General features: G+C 33.3%; 3 protein-coding genes across 3 annotated transcripts in view; 2 read left to right on the top strand and 1 right to left on the bottom strand.

The window, feature by feature from the left end:
- Nucleotides 1-7,101, top strand: part of LOC111414470 (protein-L-histidine N-pros-methyltransferase) — a 127,614-nt gene extending 120,513 nt beyond the window's left edge. Inside the window, exons 4-5 of the mRNA XM_023045832.2 lie at nt 6,559-6,734; nt 6,789-7,101. Coding sequence (XP_022901600.2) covers nt 6,559-6,734; nt 6,789-6,994 — 382 coding nt within the window. The 3' untranslated portion in view covers nt 6,995-7,101. The remainder of the gene's footprint in view (nt 1-6,558; nt 6,735-6,788) is intronic.
- Nucleotides 7,100-7,924, bottom strand: LOC111414481 (ATP synthase subunit d, mitochondrial-like). The gene is made up of 3 exons (XM_023045840.2): nt 7,709-7,924; nt 7,416-7,634; nt 7,100-7,362 (listed from the first exon to the last, which is right to left on the bottom strand). Exons 1-3 carry the CDS (start codon nt 7,825-7,827, stop codon nt 7,179-7,181), a joined length of 522 nt encoding a protein of 173 aa, XP_022901608.1. The 5' UTR covers nt 7,828-7,924; the 3' UTR covers nt 7,100-7,178.
- Nucleotides 7,925-8,110: 186 nt separating this feature from the next.
- On the top strand, nt 8,111-16,260 carry LOC111414492 (exosome complex exonuclease RRP44-like protein Dis3). The gene is made up of 9 exons (XM_023045851.2): nt 8,111-8,256; nt 8,310-8,474; nt 8,530-8,863; nt 8,923-9,560; nt 14,297-14,443; nt 14,501-14,997; nt 15,046-15,289; nt 15,343-15,732; nt 15,788-16,260. The coding sequence occupies exons 1-9, from the start codon at nt 8,203-8,205 to the stop codon at nt 16,169-16,171; spliced, it is 2,853 nt and encodes a 950-aa protein (XP_022901619.2). The 5' UTR covers nt 8,111-8,202; the 3' UTR covers nt 16,172-16,260.
- The last annotated feature ends 2,810 nt before the right edge of the window (nt 16,261-19,070 follow it).

Raw genomic sequence — 19,070 nt, 5'->3', positions numbered from 1 at the left:
CCGCCGCCGCCTCAGCCGCGCGCAAGAGATCGCGAGAAGCGCAAGCGAACGTCTTGTTTATGTGTCGCGAACCGATAAACTGCCACGGATAGATAACGATATTTCTTTTATAAAAATTACTAATCCTCACGACACCATAATACATCTTTAAATATATTTTCATTAATTATTTAAAAACACGTCAACAATTCTTTGATTTAGTTACTTTTTGATTATCAATGTATTTTTCAATGCCAAGTAGTTCATTAAAACCATTTTAAATCCCTAATAAAAGTTGAGTGTATCGTCTTAATTAAGACAGGTTACTTAGGATGATTGGAAATCCAGACAAAGTGGTTGAGACTACATGAACGTTGTCGAACTTAGAGCGATGGTTATTCTTCGCACGTCCTTCCTCGACACCCTCTCCCGGGCACAATTAAATTTTACGATCGCAATGATTCTCCGCGCTTAATTATTCGTATAGAACGCGCGACCAGGGGATATCTTTTCTCCAACAAAACTCTCCGGCTTGGCTCTCGGATCAATTTATATCGGTGAATATTCATTAAAAAGCTCGCCCCTCCTCGGACCCACTAAATAACCCGTTGATCGTAAATTCGCGGCGGCGCGAAGCGATAAAGTAAATATGACACACGAAACGGTATTAAATTGCGAGCTCGGGCCGCTCTCAAGACGCGTCCCCTTCTTCTTTTCTCTTGTTACGCCGTCTTGAAATATGCGTCGCTTACACGTAAAGTGATATTAGTTCTGCAAATACGCGCGTTTTATACTGATTTCCATTATAAATTACGATCGTTATCTTCAGTTTCGAGATCGTAAACTTCGAAGTCTTTCCTAATATTTCTATCCCTAACATCAACCGATTTAAATGTGTCTTATATCACTGGTTATTTATATTCCACCTCAAGGAATATTTCAATAAATATATTTAAACGAGTTAGAAAATATTTTGATTAAGTATTATTACGTAAAGTTTCTTGAAAATTTATATACAACAAATTATCCCTAAAATTTGTTTCAAAAGTAAAATATAACAATACAAATAATAACACTATTAATCAAATGGTAAGAAACCAATTCGTCAATAATTTGACTCAATTCTAAGACATCCTTGGGAAAGTTTTGAAGAAGATAAACTCGATATCTGGGAGCTTAAACTTATATTCGACCTTTCCGCATAATAACATACATGGAGGAAACGTCAGTATTTTAAAAAATAGCGTAAAACATCACGAAAGGAAAACATTCTTCTTCTTCCTTTGGCGCTACAACCCTTGGTAGATTTTGGCCTCCTCAACAATTCTACGCCATTCCCGTCTACTCCTAACCACTCTCCACCAGTCTCTCACTCCCATCGCCCTCAAGTCATCCTGCACGTCGTTCAATCATCTTTTAGGAGGTCTTCTTCTAGGTCTTTTCTTTGTTGGTTTCCATTCTGTGGGGATTTTTGTACTTCTATCGTCTTCCATTCTTCTTATATGTCCCAGCCATCTAATTCGCTGAGATTTAACAAATCTGGTTATGTCCGCATCACCAACCAGGGCATTTAATTGAAAATTCACTCGAGTTCTCCATGTTCCATCTTGTTCTTGTCCAAATATCCTTCGCAGTCTTCTTCGTCTTTTTTTAGTAGCGTCCATGTTGCGCATTCGTACGTTACCACTGGTCTCATTAAACTATTATTCTCATTATACAGCTTTCCCATTCTGGTCTTTACTTCATTACTTTTAGAATTATTCTTATTAACTGGTAATTCAAAGTATGCAAACTCATCCGTCAATTTGAGAAATTTTTCAACACATTAATGAAGAGATTAGTATTATCAATTATTATCAGCTTATTGTCATCTATCTCCAATGTTTTAGAAATGTTGCATGTCAAAGTACCTTACATGGTAACATACCAGAAAGATATAATTGCCAACCACAAGTTCTAGTCCCGCAACAACCAACATCCAACTTAGTCCATAAAATTTATTATGCGAAACTGAAATTGAAAATCTTATCAATCAAGCAGAGAGTTTTTCTAACAAAAAGCAATAAGTATTCTGATTTATAGTTAATTCATTCTGGAGTTTTAATATATTTTATCTACGACTGCTTGGATAAGTCATCATTACCACACTCGTTTGAGGTGATTTTCTCAAAAGAAACAATTAAAATTAATTAAAACCAGCAACAAGCGGTTTGAAGTGATATTTTAAATCGTTTGTGTTTTGACTATTTTTGAAATAGTCAGACCGTGTCATGTCCAAGATCTAACTTATTTTTAATCCTAATATCACTTAAATCATATTTATCTACGACTGCTTGGATAAGTCATCATTACCACACTCGTTTGAGGTGATTTGAGTTACGTAATGAACTTCATTACCGTACTGGTTTTATTACGTAACGCATTTTTAGCCCAATCAGAACAGACTTAATTTATTTAAACGAGCAACAATACAAAAGAAAAAGTGCTACCTATTTAAAGAGAGACAATACTATTTATTATAAACATTAATTGTTATGTTTTTACATTTCGAAACATTTATTCCAGATGAGTAAACATGTTATTGAAAACCATTCATTCAAAATTGTTTTATACATAAAACCCCAACATAAGATTTTATTATTGTTATAGTTATTTATGTACCTACCAACTCAAATCAGATTCGGGTATATATCAACATTAATCGAAATAAAGTTATTTCTCATTACATTCTATCTCATCCATTGCGCACAATTCTACCAATAATTGGATTGTTCTGTAAATTTTGCCACAATAGCTCCTATTTCAAGACATTTTCGTAGAAGAAAAGTTATGTGGTGTGACCGAGAAGAAAAATACAGAATTTAGAAGCATTTATTAAAATACCATGTGGAAGTATATACATAGTCATAATGCTGAAAATAATCGAATTCGAAAAACTAAAAATGTTCGAAGCAGTCATAAATATAATACACAAAACCACCAGGTGTGAAAAAAATAGCTCGGACAGAAACTTTAGATATTTAGATGAACCAAAATCAAGTAGCTTATTATATAGAATAAATGGATTTTCTAAAGTAGGAATCTAATGGTCTAATAATGTCTTTGAACAGATTCAGATTACAACAAAGGTATGCGGATTTAGCCGACTCTCGCAAAGTATTTAATTACTTTAGCGGAATGTTGCCAAAATACTAATATCTATCCCAATACTCTATTCTAGATTAAATGCTATAAGGCTCTATGTACATGTGGATTTCATGTTTATATATCAAAAAAGCCACGCGCAGGTATGATACAAAAATATACACCTTGGGAAATATAATAATGTTTAACATCTCATCTATAGAAGTGAATGTAATACTCATAAACTTTCAATTAAAACAACAGATTTGAATAAATTCACTGTAACAATTAACACAAACAATGTATAGCAGCAGCGCCACAGGAAAGTTTTTGCTTGTAGGAACCTCTTTAGTAGTAGCGCCTTCAAATGGCATGCAGTGACTCTTAAATAGAGGGACTGACTCTCTTGTAAGTGTCGTAGAACTGCAAAGTTTTGGACATACTTATTTTCTCGTTGAACTCGTTTGGATTTAATCAGCATTGCGGTAGCTCGATCAGGAACACAGGAGGATGGTTTTCAGGATTTTGTGCTACCTTGTCTAAAATAATGACATAACTGCCGTTCGAGGTTTCTCTTGATAATATACCGCTACAATTATTTTTACACAACACACAAAAAAAACTCCTAGTCAAGGCGGTGTAGATCTTTGTTGAGGATTTCTACTGAAATTTCAATTAAAGGTCATTTAAGAGGACGTAATCGGGTTTGTAAGGTTATCGTTGTCTTTTTGTTTTGAGTGACTATGTTACCATAATTCCTTTGATGTGAACCGGAAGCAGTGCAATACCTTATGGAATTATTTTGTGTTCTACGAAATCGATAACGGTGGAACTGAATACGCACTATTCGGGCAAGAAATACAGGTTGAGCACTCTTTGATGCAACAGGTGTTCTTCTCAATTCGCGTTGAACATAATGACATCTTCGAGATCGACCAACATGATTTTAACCAGATAACATGTAAGACCAGCCTTTAGTACCTACAACATCTTGGATATTATCACAATCGATGAAACCGATATCCTTCATATCCGATCGGATTCTCCTCACTGAGTACTTATTTTTACTAGTTTGAGTTAATGCTCGGTTGGACACTGTTTTGGGGCTTATTCACACCGCCGTTAACTGCTTAAATGACGTTTGGGAGTTCCAGCATATGGTCACCTTTTAACTACCCAAAATGAATTCAGTTCCAATAGTAAACTTGGATTGATCTGCGTCAGGTGAAAGACCAGGAATCATAAGAATCTGTTGCTCAAAATAGATACTGTGGAATCAGAGTTGGAAATTTGTTTGAACATATGGAACATATCGTCGTTATTTAAAGATTTTTAATTGTTACTTTGCAGAAAAGTTATTTATTGGTGTGATTACCTTGGACACGATATTATAATAATGAGTTAATGAGTTTAAATAAAATAAAAAGTATATCGAAGTTGGTGACAAGAAAACACGTCCCCGAGCTTTAAGCGATCGGGAAAGCAAGCAGATAACCCGAAAAGTCAAAGCAGACCCAAAAATAACATCGGCACAGATTGGTACTAAAGTAAAACAACATTTTGGAAAGGATGTTCATCTCATGGCCGTCAGAAGAGTACTACACGAGGCTGGTTATAGTGCAGCGAAAGCCATTAATATCTGTACGCAAAGAAATGTATGGACTACGCAAAAGAATATAATTTGAAAAATTATCTATTAATAAAGAATTAATAAAATGAATAACTCGCTAAAATAATTTATTTACTCAGAACCGGTTTCAAAACTTAAAAAGTTTCATCTATAAGAAGTTTATTAAAAAGACTTAATAAAACAACATTGTGTGTTTTATTAAGTCTTTTTAATAAGTTTTTATCAGCTAATGTTCTTCCTAATGTTCCTTTTAACATCTTATATTAATTTTTTAATTTATTGACTGTAAGTTTGGTTTTAATATTCTTTTTTATTTTTAAGTGATTTTCTTTTGTCTCCATTACATGTAGATTCAGCTGAAGATGAAACTTTTTAAGTTTTGAAACCGGTTCTGAGTAAATAAATTATTTTAGCGAGTCAGAAGTTGTTCATTTTATTAATTCTTTATTAATAATTTTTGAAATTTTAATCGTACACTCGCAACATTGATGAAAATAAAAGAATATAAGAAAAACCAAATCGATCGGAAATACATTCTGAGATCAAGTACTCTTCTCAGATGAAAATAAGTTCAATATTTTCCGATCTGATGGTCGCATTAAAATATGGAAAAGAGCCAGTATAGCGTTTAATAAAGAAAACCTTGCATCAACGGTAAAGTACCCTACATGTCTTACCATACACGCGGTCTCCAGGTCTCAACCCGATTAAACATTTGTGAGAGGAATTGGATAGATGGGTCGGAGCTAAAACAAGTATTGTTAAAGAATTGCTACAAAATTGAGTAGAAAATAACCCAAAAATTGGTTCATTCCATGCCAAGGTGTTTTGAGGCTGTTATTAAATAAAATGGGCTGCCCACAAAATACTAATTTAGATTAAAGCATTTTTAACTGTGTCAATAATTTTGTGCGTTGAAAATGAGTACATTTTTTCTTAAATTAATTTAAAAAAGATACCTAATTCAAAATAAACTCTTATACAAAAAAATACATTGAGTATTTAATTAATTAAACTATACAGGAAAGATACTTTCACCTAGTACAATTTGTTAATTAGCTTTAAAAAGAGCCATAAAACGAAAAATATTTGCTGTGTGGCACTGTACACGCAGCTGTATACAATTCTATCTTTTTGTTGTTAATTCTAGCTTCCGCCTTTCATTTAAAATTATACACACCAACATTTTGGTCAGCACTACTATCCTACCAGCTAGATTACTTTACAAATAAAAGGCAGAATTAGACCGGGTTATCTTCAATTAATTAGGTGTTTGCGTCCTCAAATACAGAAATATCTGAATTCTTGAGACGATGCGTTCCGTAAACACAACTTTTAAGCCCCTGAAAGCTTCTAATGACTCGCTAGTATACCTATAATTACTCATGGGCTTTTTCTGGACTTTTCTTTCTTGATTTTCTTGCCCTAATGACATTCAGGTTTGGGTCCCAATAATTTAGAGACATAATGAATTTGCACTTTTAAAATCCTAATTAATGACTTCATTGTGTTGCTAATGAACGACTTTGTAGCAGATTACAAGGTCATTGTTACTGGTTACCTTACAGAGGGTATTGTCGCATTGTCAAGCACTACAACTATTTCGCCCAAGAAAAGATGTCTCATAGTGTTGCCTACCCTTGTTTGTTTTAACTTGATTTAAAATTAAACTGTTGGTGTATTTGTTGGATTAGTTATGAATCAACCTGTATATACTCACATAAAAGCTTCCGTTGCATTATTTTAAAAATCCCATCCATACCTTCAAATACAAAATTATCTATTAGTTATTAATAAAAATTAAACTTAAATTTTATTTTTTTCAGTGTCTTACCTATTAGTGAATGGCAAACAAAAAAGTACCACACCGTCGCATGTTTAAATTTACTTGATAGATGTGAAAATCCATTTGGGATGTTGAAAGAAATTCGTGGTACTTTAGAACCAAATGGAAGAGCGGTAATTGCTTTGGTTTTGCCGTTATCTCAATATGTAGAAACAGGTAAAACTAATTTCTGATTCCTTTTGACGTTTTTTCATTAAGTATTCTTTTTAGGCTCAAAAAATCATCAACCAAAGGAATTCTTGGAAATAACTGGTTTAACTTTTGAAGATCAGGTGGAAAGCGCAATTCATCAACTTTTCGAGCCATTAGGATTTGAAATGGAATCATGGACTAGGGTTCCGTACTTATGCGAAGGGGATTTAAATCAATCGTTTTATTGGTTGGATGACGCCGTGTTTATTCTAAAACTGAAATAATAAGGAACAAGAAAGGATGAGGATATAATTATGAGATCCCATACATATTTTTAGAGATCTTACTTTTATTTAAAATGGTGTTTGGAAATAAACTTATTTTAATCATTTTTCTAATTAGTTTTTATTTTATTTACCCTACATATTCATTTGAATTCTATCAGAATTACCTTCAAATAACATTTTTTTAATGCTTGCTTGGTGCTTCAGTTTTATCAACATAACCTAATTGATCCTCAGGAGCATGAGGCCAGAACGTTGGTTTATTAAGAGTGTCCAAAGCATCCTCTGGGAAAGCATCCCTATAATCCTCCAAAGTCATCTGATCATATGGAAGCAAAGAAGCTAAATGCGCAAGTTGTTTTTTATATCTAAATATGAAAAAAAGATATAATTGTGTTAAAAAAAACTTTATTAAACTTACTCTTCAATACGAGCATTCGATTCAGTTTTAAATTTCTCAATATCCTGCTTAATTTCTTTTTCCTGGGAATCAAGTTGACCACTAACAGTATCAGCAGGGAAAGGAATATTCAAAGCTGAATAGGATTTCTCAAATTCAGCTACCATTCCAGGAACCGGAACTTTGGCTTTGTAGAAAGCCCAATCTAGCTTTGGTGGTGCATCAGGCAATTGTTGAACTCTAATTGATTTAGAATATATAAAAAATAGTGAATGAATAAGGTTAATTACGTAAAAATGAGGGACGAAACTTACTTTCTTAAATAGTTATCAGCTTTCGATTTGAAAGCAATAAATTGAGGCTTTTGATGTTCCGGGACTCTTTCGGCTAAAGCCGCCCAATTAATCGAACTTTGGGAAATTCTTTTCGCCATGGCGGCTTAAATTTGTTCAAAGATTTCGAGGGTTATGTAAGAATCTTTGACAACTTTGACAGCGGAGGTGTCAAAATGTGATCTTTACTCGGCCTTACCAACCTAAAATAAAGTTATTTTTTTTAGCATTCTGATTAAAAAGTTATATAAATTGAATTTTCTTAATTTGATTTTATTTTTTTTGTCTCATTTATTTAATTATAGGTGGGAATTAGATGCTATATAAAAATAATATATAATAATAGCTGAATAACATAGCAACACAAAACTCCCTAAGTTTTAAAAAAAGAACTAAACCAAGCGAACCTAACCTCTATATATCTGTTCTGTGAACCTAACCTATCTTTTCTACATGTTTTCATAAATGTTATTAAAATGTTTACTACAAAGACTTTTGTACGAAAAAACAAACTTGGAAATTACATAAAGGTAAATAATACATAATATTGTTATATAATTTTTTTTACTTTACCTTTTTTTAGCATACAAGGGAACATTACATCCGAGATGATATCTTTTGCGGCTTTAAATTCTGTGAAACATGTTCCCATACAGAAACTAGTCTCTCAAAAGACTTCCAGGTTAAATCTTCTTTAATAAAAAAGAATCATTATCTTATTTTGGATACTAATGTAATTTTAGACCAGGTAATTATTAATTCATTTAAAATAAAGTTAATCTTATTAATTGTAATCATTTTAGATTGATGTTTTAGAAGAAGATGTAATTGGAAACGTAATTATATTAAATACAGTCTTAAATGAGGTTAAACATCGAAATTTACCAACTTATCGTCGGCTAATGAGCATAATTGATAATTCGAAACGACATTTTTATGTGTTTATAAATGATTTTAATAAAGAAACTTATTTGCAACAAGAAAAAGGGGAAACACCCAATGATTATAACGATAGATGCATTAGAAAAGCTTGTTCTTGGTATATTCAACATATTCCCTGGGAAACTTTTGTGTTTATTTCTGATGACAAAGCAAATAGGAGTATTGCAAAAAATGAAGATATTTTATCCTACTCAAGTAATTTTTTTAATAATTTCTTTCAAAATCAATAATATAAAAAAAATATACATTTTTAGTGTCAAAATATGTAAGTAGTTTAACTGGAAAAGAATATCTTTCTGATAAGCTCTCAAAAAAAGATTTCCACCAAGAAGAAAATGCTGAAAATGTTTATCCACCTCATTTCTCCATAACATCAATTCACCAAGGCATCAAAGAATCCACTTTACATCAAGGAACATTCCATGCGTCTCGAGATAATTTCTTAGAAGCCACCGTTACAATTGATGCTTTTGAGGACCCGGTTATCGTACGAGGAAGAGTTGGTTTAAACAGAGCTGTAGACGGGGATTTGGTTGCGATTGAAATCTTGAAAAAAGAGGATTGGATCGCTCCGAGTGATTTTATTTTTGAAGACGAAGCTGGAAATGAAAACGCACTTGAAGATGTCATCGAGAAAGAACAGAAACTTTCTCAAGTTGGGAAAAAAGGTGATATTAAACCGACAGGACGAGTCGTTGGAATTATCAAGAGAAAATGGAGACAATATTGTGGGATTCTTCAAGATGGGCTTGATGGTGTTTATCAACTTTTCATTCCAGCTGAAAAAAAGATTCCTAAGATTCGTATTGAGACGAGACAAGCTGAGTTTTTGAGGACTCAAAAGTTAATTGTTGCTATTGATAGTTGGCCAAGGACATCTCGATATCCAAATGTAAATAATATTAAACTAGTATTAATTTTTTTAATCTTAGAAAGTACTATTTCTATACTTTCATCATCAATACCTCAACAAAAAAAATTATGATTCTTCTTATAGGTCATACATATGATGAAACTTTGCCCTTTCGTCTCTGTGAGCTTATTCCTGCTTGGCTAATGCGGGTCTCATTGCGACTGCAATTTGCTTGTTGGTCAATTTTTACTCCCTTCACATCTACAATCTTCAAAATGAGTATAAATCCGTTATTAAAAGGTTATAACAGCCAAGAAGTTGCACCTTTAATTATTATCGTTTTACAATGTAAATGTTTTGGAGTAAAATTCCAAATTAGCGATTTTAACCACTCTTTATCATTTTATGATTAAGCTCCCAACCAACGTTAAAACGGTTCATCATGACAAGTATTGACAAATTTAAATTCTCTAAAACCTGTAAATTCAGGGTGGACTTGATAACAAAAGCTTTCTTCTTCATGTCAATATATTCCATATTCTTCAATATAATTTTTAAGTGCTTTTATCAATTAAGCTGTCCAGGGTGATTCTCTCTGTTCCCACTTCCATTTTTCATATTATTTCAGGAATACAGTAAGACCTCGTTTAGCGCAATAGATGCGTTCCTGAAGATAAGAGCGCTAAACGAAACACCGTTATATGATGTCATTTTAACACATAGCAAATAGGGAAACGGAAATATACGACCAAAAATAAACAAATTTTACTTTAATTTTAAACTGTAATAGTTTGCAACAACAAACATTTGCACAAATATCCAGGGTAATTCAAATTTGACCCCCACCATTGGGATCTCAGAAACCATAAGAGATACAGAAATGGTTAAATGGGGGCAAAGTTACATATCTTAGAGCTCGTCATTTTTTAGCAAAGTTTTTGGATCTAGCCGTTTTAGTTTTTAAAATATGGTCGAAAAACAAAAAATGACTTTTTCGTTTTTTGCTTATAACTTCTTTATTTTTCATTTTTTGTGAATCTAAAAAAATATTCTTAAGGCAACTTTTTATAAAAAATGTCATGACATAATTAGAAATTTTCCCAGACGTTTCGTTTTCGTGAAACTATCATCAGGTTTATTTTCTTCTTTGAATAATTCTATGTTTTTTAAATAAAAAAATACATTGTGTGACATATCATTGAAATCAGAATTATTACAAACAAAAAACGAAAAAGTATTTCTTTTTGTTTTTCGGCCATATTTTGAAAACTAAAACGGCTAGATCCAAAAACTTAGTTGAAAAATAATGAGCTCTAAGATACGCAACTTTGCCCCCATTTAATCATTTCTGTATCTCTTATGGTTCCTGAGATCCCAATGATGGGGGTCGAATTTAAATTACCTGTATACTTCTATAAAGTTTATATTTGGGATGGAGGTCCTGGCTCTTCTGATATTGTTGATTTTTTGGCAAGGAAATCGTCTAGAGTCGTTTGTCGCTTTCTTTTTCTTTCATTAAGCAAATGTCGGTAGCAGGCGATCGCAACCAAAACACCCCTTCTTGCTTTTGCAGTTCTGTCGAATTTGGGTCATTCGCAACAATTTGATCTACTATTTCGGTTATCGTTTCCAAACTTTTTTTAAGAAAATCTGTAGTAATTTCTTTTGGTTCATCGTTTTCAGAACCATTGTTTTTGCCTTCTTCAATTCCTTGCACTGCCAGTTCCTGAAGGTCGTCGTTGGTAAGGCCTTCACCAGAAATCTGCAGTAGCTCCTCAATATGCTGCTCATCTCCATCTCCTAGTCCTGCTGTTTCGACTAGTTTAACAATTTGACCAACAATAGGCTCTTCTCATTGATAATCCTGAGATACCTCCGGCCACATCTTCTTCCACACTCCATTCATGCACTTCTTAGTTAATTCTTGCCAAGCGACTACGATATTGCCTATGGCATCCAGGATGTTATATTTTTTCCACAATTGCATAATTGTTTCTTTATGTCCACCTTCTGTTTTATCAAAAAGTTGTTGAAATGTACGACGAAGATAATGTGCCTTAAAATTTGCAATAACTCCTTGGTCCATTGATTTAACGACTCCCTTGATTTAACGAAATAGTTTTCTTGGGTGGTAAGAAAACTATTTCCACCGGAACGCAAGTGTTTAAGTCCGATAGGTTGATGGAATGACTTGGTGCGTTATCCAGCAGCAATAGAGCTTTTGGTTCAAAACTATTTAGTTCCAATTTTGAAAAATGTCTCTTATGATCCAAGACTTCTTATTGAATTCGCAAATGATGGGTAGACTAGATTTTCGAACTCCTTTCATGGCCCTTGGGGTTTTGACATGATAGACAAGTAGAGGTTTTAATTTTAAATCGCCATTGGCGTTACCACCCAGAAGATGTGTGAAACGGCCTTTTGCAGCTTTGAAACCCAATGCTCGCTTTTTTTCTCGCGATATAAATGTGCGCTTTGGCATTCTCTTCCAAAAAAGTCCTGTTTCATCCACGTTAAAAACCAATTCTGGTGGATAATTTCCTCTTTCAATTATGGCTTTTAACGTTGCAGGAAAAATTGAAGCGGCAGCAGTATCTGCACTTGCTTCTCCGGTGATTCGAATGTTGTGGAGGTTGCTTCTTTTTTAAAATTATTGATCCAACCTCAGCTAGTTGTAAAATTTTCACTAGTATCGTCTCCTTCGTTCTGAATTTGATTAAAAATATTTATGGCTTTTTGCATGATTGTTTTTTGACTTAGCGACATGTTGCGTTAGATTATGTTCAACATTTACAACCAGGCGACGTTATTCGTTGACTTCAGTGCTTGGCTGAATTTTCAGTTTTGACATAAACAGACAACTTTCTCAAAAACATTCTGTGGTGCAACGAAAGTCGTTTCTATAATACGGAATCGTATGCAAGCAAAAAAATTGATATTGGTCTCAAGATAATCTTAGTTGGATCGTACAAACAAATAATCAAACAACCTTATAATCAACAAGTTACCGTGACCTGGAGTTTCTGCAGAACAACCATCCTGAGCTGATGAATGTTTTGCTAAACGCATTAAAAAGACCGATGTGGTTTCAACAATGGTGCAGCTTCACTTAACGCACAGATGTCAGATAGTACCTGGACTGCAGGTTTCCAAGACTATGGAATAGTACAAATAGTCCTGTAAGAGTATGTAATGTTGAATTGGTAAGACGATTGGAATTGTGCATGCTGGAAAATATAAGTAATTTTGCAGTTATTATAAGTTTTGTTGTTTATGTTAGAAAATAATGTTGTGACCACCTTGTTGGTTTATATGAATAATTTAATTTCAATTCTTTTCTTCTTTAATGTTAAATATCTTCGAATCCACTAAGGTTTGAAATCAATGTTAATAAGAAAAGTTGCACAGTTTTCAATGTTCTATCACATGCATCTGATAAAAAGTTTATGTTGAAGGGAAAGTTTCTTTTGACTGCAGCGCCATCTTTGTTTTTGTATAATTAATAATAACAATACTTAAGAACTGAAGTCATTTACATACTCTAACAATAACTTCTTACAAAACTGAGATATCTCAACCCATTCCAGAGATACTTGGTCTGGGAGTTAAAGTAAAATACCTGTATATCTTTTTGAGCCTTGACCTTTTTTCTTTGTTTCTGCCAAGACATTTGTGTCTACTAGTACTTAATTTACCATGTTAGCTTAGAATGTAGTCCATGCACTGCAAATTTAGGCACTGTAGTATTTTAATATAACCGCATGTTACATTCTATTTTTATGCTGTCATAGTAATATAATGCAATCCTTATACAATCAGTGTCTAGTATACACTAAGCGTTCTGCTCCAGATAATTAAATAATAATTTATTGATTTATTTATGAAAATAATTAATTATCTTATAATGCTATGCAGCATGAGGTTGTCAACAATACGGACTAAACTACTGTCTACTAACCTACTAAATACATCTCGCTAATACGAACTAAATTCCTCTTAAGATCTGTTTAAGTACGAATTTTTTGATGTACCGCCATTATTGAATATATCAATTTCTTGAATCAATGTATTGAAGAGTGCATTCTTAGTTAACTGGACGGGTGGCTGTTTGATTAGAGCAGAAAAAAGTTTTCTTTATCTTTTGATATTAAACGTAATATGTTTCTTTAATGTTTTGCTCCAATATACTTTGTTGTTCTTTTAGCTTTTTGTATAACACATCTATTATTGCCAGCTGTAAACCATACTAGATGCATTTAAAGTTGCAAGACGTTGCTCTTCAATGTTTATTTTTTAATGTTTTTTTTTTGTTACTCTTTGTTTTCAGAACGGTAAAAGATTTTTTGGTTTTTGCCGTTTCACGATCAGCACCAGTTAGATAGTAGTGCCATACCGAATATTTATCATCTACTTTTCGAAATTATAGATGTTTCAGCCATATTGGTAAAAGTTGATACTGGTTTGAAATGAAATTCCTTATTGTTGCCAGTAGTTTATTTTTATAAATTAATCGGACCGGTTTCGGTGCCTATTCCGCCATCATCTGCGATCTTGTCATGCGTATGTTAATATTTTATATTCATTGGAGAGAAATGAAGGTCAGGAAGTGATTTTTAATCTTCCGATCAGGGTAGAGCAAAGTTTTCATTGCAAAGACACCTAATGCAGTCTCATCCCATTTATCGCAAAAATCTGGGAGATGGAGTTGATCAGCTTTGATGCTGTAGAATTTTTTTTTAACTTTTTTAATAATATACATTTAAATTCTTTTTTAGGGTCATTTTGTTAGAGCTTTGGGTAAAATTGGAGATCAAAAAACTGAAAATGAAGTTGTTTTATTAGAACATGATGTCCCTCACCATCAATTTTCCGAAGAAGTTTTAAATTGTCTCCCAAAACTTCCTTGGGTTATAACGGAAGAGGCAAGTTTATAAAACAACATTTTTATTCCAATTTTTAACACTTATTCATTTGATTAGGATGTTAATAAACGCGTTGATTTACGTCACATAAATATTTGTTCAGTTGATCCACCAGGATGTACAGATATTGATGACGCTTTGCATTGCCGACAATTAGAAAACGGTCATTTCGAAGTTGGTGTTCATATCGCTGACGTATCTCATTTTATTCGACCGGGAACTGCTTTGGATAAAGAAGCAGCTTCTCGCGCGACGACTGTTTATCTTGTAAATAACAGAATCGACATGGTTCCTGATTTATTAAGTTCAAATTTATGCTCGTTAAGAGGTGGGGAAGAACGTTTCGCGTTTTCTTGCGTTTGGGAATTAGATAAAAAAGCCAACATTATTAATACTCGTTTTCATAAAAGTATAATTAAATCAAAAAAGGCAATGACGTATGAAGAAGCCCAAATTACAATTGATGATGGTTCTCAAACCGATGAGTTGGCCCAATCTTTAAGAAATTTAAATAAATTAGCGAAGTTTTTAAAAAAGAAACGATTAGAAAAGGGGTAACAAAAATTGCTTTTTTAAAGTTTTTATTTTAATCGTAATTTTAGAGCTTTAGTGTTGGCATCTCCTGAAATAAAGATAATGATGGATACAGAAACTCACGATCCAATCGATGTAGAAGTTAAAAAATTATTTGAAACTAACTCGATGGTTGAAGAATTTATGTTATTAGCTAATATTAGTGTAGCTGAAAAAATTCTTGAAGATTTTCCAGATTGCGCAATGTTAAGAAGACATCCAGAACCACCACCAATTAATTTTGATCCTGTCATAAAAGCTGGAAAACATTTAGTAAGTAGTATGAAACAAATTTCAGAATCGAAATTTTAATTAATATCTTTTAGGGTTTTGAAATTCGTATTGATTCTGGAAAACATTTAGCAGATTCTTTAGATGCAGCTGTAAGAGCTGATAATCCATACTTAAATACAATGTTAAGAATACTTACAACAAGATGTATGATGCAAGCTGTTTATTTTGCAAGTGGAATGTTCACAAAAGCCGAATTTTTTCATTACGGTTTAGCTGTTCCGCTTTATACGCATTTTACTTCACCAATTCGAAGATATGCCGATATAATAGTCCATCGACTTCTTGCAGTTTCAGTGGGTTCTGACTCAACATATCCTGATTTATTAGATAAAAGAAAAACTAGCGACTTGTGTCAAAATTTAAATTACAGGAATCGAATGGCTCAATATGCTGGACGAGCTTCCATAGCTTTTAACACCCACGTAAAATTAAAAAATATAAATAAAAAAGACTGTAATTTTATTAATTTTTTTTTAGTTATTTTTTCGTGGAAAAATTGAAGATGAAGAAGGTTACGTTTTGTACGTTCGTAAAAACGCTTTACAAATTTTAATTCCAAAATTCGGCTTGGAATCGACGCTTTATCTGGGGAAAAAGGGTGAAGAGAAATTAAGCATTTTCGAATACAACGAGGAAGATCATACACAAAAATGTGGCGATATTGTTTTTCACGCTTTCGATCCGGTTACGGTTCGAATAAGTTTGGATTCGAATAATATTCAGCACGAAAAATTCGTTCTTCAGTTGGTTAAACCATTTATTGAAGGGTTCAGTGTGGCACCTTTAAAACCAGGAGATGATCAAGAAGATTTAAGGGCTAGTCCACCTAAAAGGCGGAAGAAAATGAAAAAAAATCGATAAATATGATTTAATATTTTAAAATTGTATGTTTTTTTTAATGATTTATGGTTTATAATTGATTTTTCAATAAAATAATGAATCACAAAACATTGACGTTAATTTTATTTCGTTTAAATATTACTGTATATGATCAGCATAGTTTGAGAAATTCCATATTGTTCTAAATGATGTTACTATTTTTGTTTATATTTGTGTTGGTATCAGTTTATTCCAAGTAGCATCGCAAGTAATATTCAGGAGGTTGGCATTTACTATTTTTATAGCTTCCAGAAAACATTTAGGTTGCTACCTAACACATGCCTATCTTTACTTAAATTAATAATTGAACTATCAAATATAATTTATAATGCTAAGTTAAAACATTCTAGTTTTGCCAACAATATTTTCCATAACTCATTCCCCACAATTGTTATTCCTACCACAACTATGTCGTAACACTATACATTTTAAACATAAGCAGAGATCCATAAGCTTTTCATTGGCGAAGTATGAGCATTCCGAAAATTTCAGTCATATACATAGTTACTCTACTCATGTTGTTAAAGCCGCTTCTGCACATCTCATTCTGGAAGATATAATAATAGAAAACAACTTAAACAAAGTATTAAACGTTCCATACAATACTTCCAAAATTGAAGATGCTACCATGTACGATCATATTATGAGTTATGAGATGCTTTGAAATGCTGTTTTTTTTTTATAATTTTGCAATAAATTTAGTAATAATAATAGTAATATTACAACCAATATTAAGTGTTTAAGAACTTAATAACCATATTTTATATTGAACCATATATTACCACAAAATGGTAATCTAAATATAGCAAAGCCGACAAAGTCATCCTCTAAAATAGCACTATCGCCCATATTAGGAACAAGGAAAAAAATTTCATGTTATTAGCAAATAGCCAAGCACCTGGATCAAATATACAAGAAGACAGCTGACTACTAGTTGACTATCACTAGATTTTGTTGGTCAATACAAATCGGGTGAGGTCGATGCTGGACTAACATAGCTAAACCACAACTTTTAATCAACACCCATAATTTTCTTCGGTATAGTAATCGATTTTTTAGATACTATCCTTCTTTAATGTCTCAATCTCGCTCAACAATCCAGTAGAACCAAGTTGGGCCTAAAAAGGAACAGTGTTCTACCGTTGGAGTTAGGTTAATCTGCTATTCCAACTGGAAGCTAACTGTTTAGAACCCTGGTCCAAGATAACTATTAACGTTTGGGCGAAGATCGTGGTTAAATCATCCTTATTTATCTCCTGTTAGTTTGTTGTAGTGAATGAGCAATGAGTGTCAGCAGTTCGATATCAGGTTTGATAAGCCCGGGTTCACGTGGTGATTGATGTAGTTTTGATCAAGCTTACACTTACTTCCAGTTAGTGCCTCTGGCCGAATTCTATCAATTTCTCCTTTCGATAATTTATGTTGTCAGCGTTCTAAAATAGGGTTTCCATATATTTTTGTCATTTTATTCTGATCATTGTGGACAAACCATTTTAGTAAGACTTTAATATTGCTCAAGAGCACCATTCTAGCTTTACCAATTGTATTGCAAGTAAGCAGCATGATATTCAGGCAGTGTCATGACTAAGATTTTGACGGCTTTCTTCTAGTAGGTATTATGATATTAATGGAAAAACGTTTTCGAAGGTATTTCTCATATCATCATCAAACACAGGTTGGTTTCCGTATCTACGCCGAGATTTTCTCATCGACTTCTTCGAGGCGGAATTTTCAAAGGATTGACTTGGCCTTGGCAACAATACTGTTCTAAGATTTCCCATTTGCGCACGGATTTGTTATCGACTTGATGAGTTGGGTTGGGAGACATGTTGGTCTTTTTTCGCATTTCTGGGTATATCATTAACTTGTTATATTACCGTTTATAAATAAATTAAACAAATGAAATATTGCATGAACGATTAAAATTATAAGAAACATTCAGATCGTGAATTACACTCGAACCCCATAACTGGAAGTGGTATTTTATCAATATCTTACCTCATTTTACAATAATCTTAACAAAATTAAAGACGCGAATTATTTTTAATTAAACGTCTAATAGATATAGTGTTAATGGGGCCATTCTAATCAAAAAAATTCCTATAGTATATAGCAGCCATAAATTCCTTTCTCAAAGGAAGTCAAATATCTAGGAGTAATCCTAGACAAAACCTTGTCATGGAATGGACATTTGCAGGGAGTGTTGCACAAAGCTAGACTATCCTTGTGGATTTGTCGCAGTCTTTGTGGAAAAAATTGGAGTCTTACCCTTGAAAGACTGTACTGGCTGTATGTGACTGTGGTTAGACCTATGATCACATACGGAGCAGCAGCTTGGTATAGGAAAGTCCGACAGATTTCAGTTATCAGTAAACTTTCACGAATTCAACGAGTAGCTGGATTGGCAATCTCTGGTGCGATAAGCATAACGCTAACTCTAACAATGTAAGTTCTGCTTGGCCTATATCCTCTGCATTTGCATACAGAGAACGTGGCTAGAACAACCATTAAAAATTGTTCCGGCATGTCCTACCAATGGGCTGCGGAATACATTATAAGCTCTGATACTGTGCTATTAATGCCGTCAGATTTGGCGGGATCACCATCAGTGATTAATGCTCGATACCAGATTGTACTGCCTGAGCGGCAGTCCTGGATCGAAAACGATTCAGGCAGATATTTGCATGTTCACAGATGGATCAAAAACGCCGGAAGGGGTCGGAGCTGGAGTATACTGCCAAATACCTCGAATTAAGCAAGCTTGCAGCCTGAGTACGTACTGTACTGTATTCCAGGCGGAAGTATTTGCTATTGACATGGGTGCTAAAATCCTTCTTGAGAGAGGGGTGAAGAACATGACAGTACGAATTTTCTCAGACCT

Source organism: Onthophagus taurus, chromosome 1, assembly GCF_036711975.1.
Source record: "Onthophagus taurus isolate NC chromosome 1, IU_Otau_3.0, whole genome shotgun sequence".
NCBI classification, from domain to species: domain Eukaryota; kingdom Metazoa; phylum Arthropoda; class Insecta; order Coleoptera; family Scarabaeidae; genus Onthophagus; species Onthophagus taurus.
The sequence above is the reverse complement of the archived record's forward strand: the minus strand, read 5'-3'. Positions and strand labels throughout refer to the sequence as shown.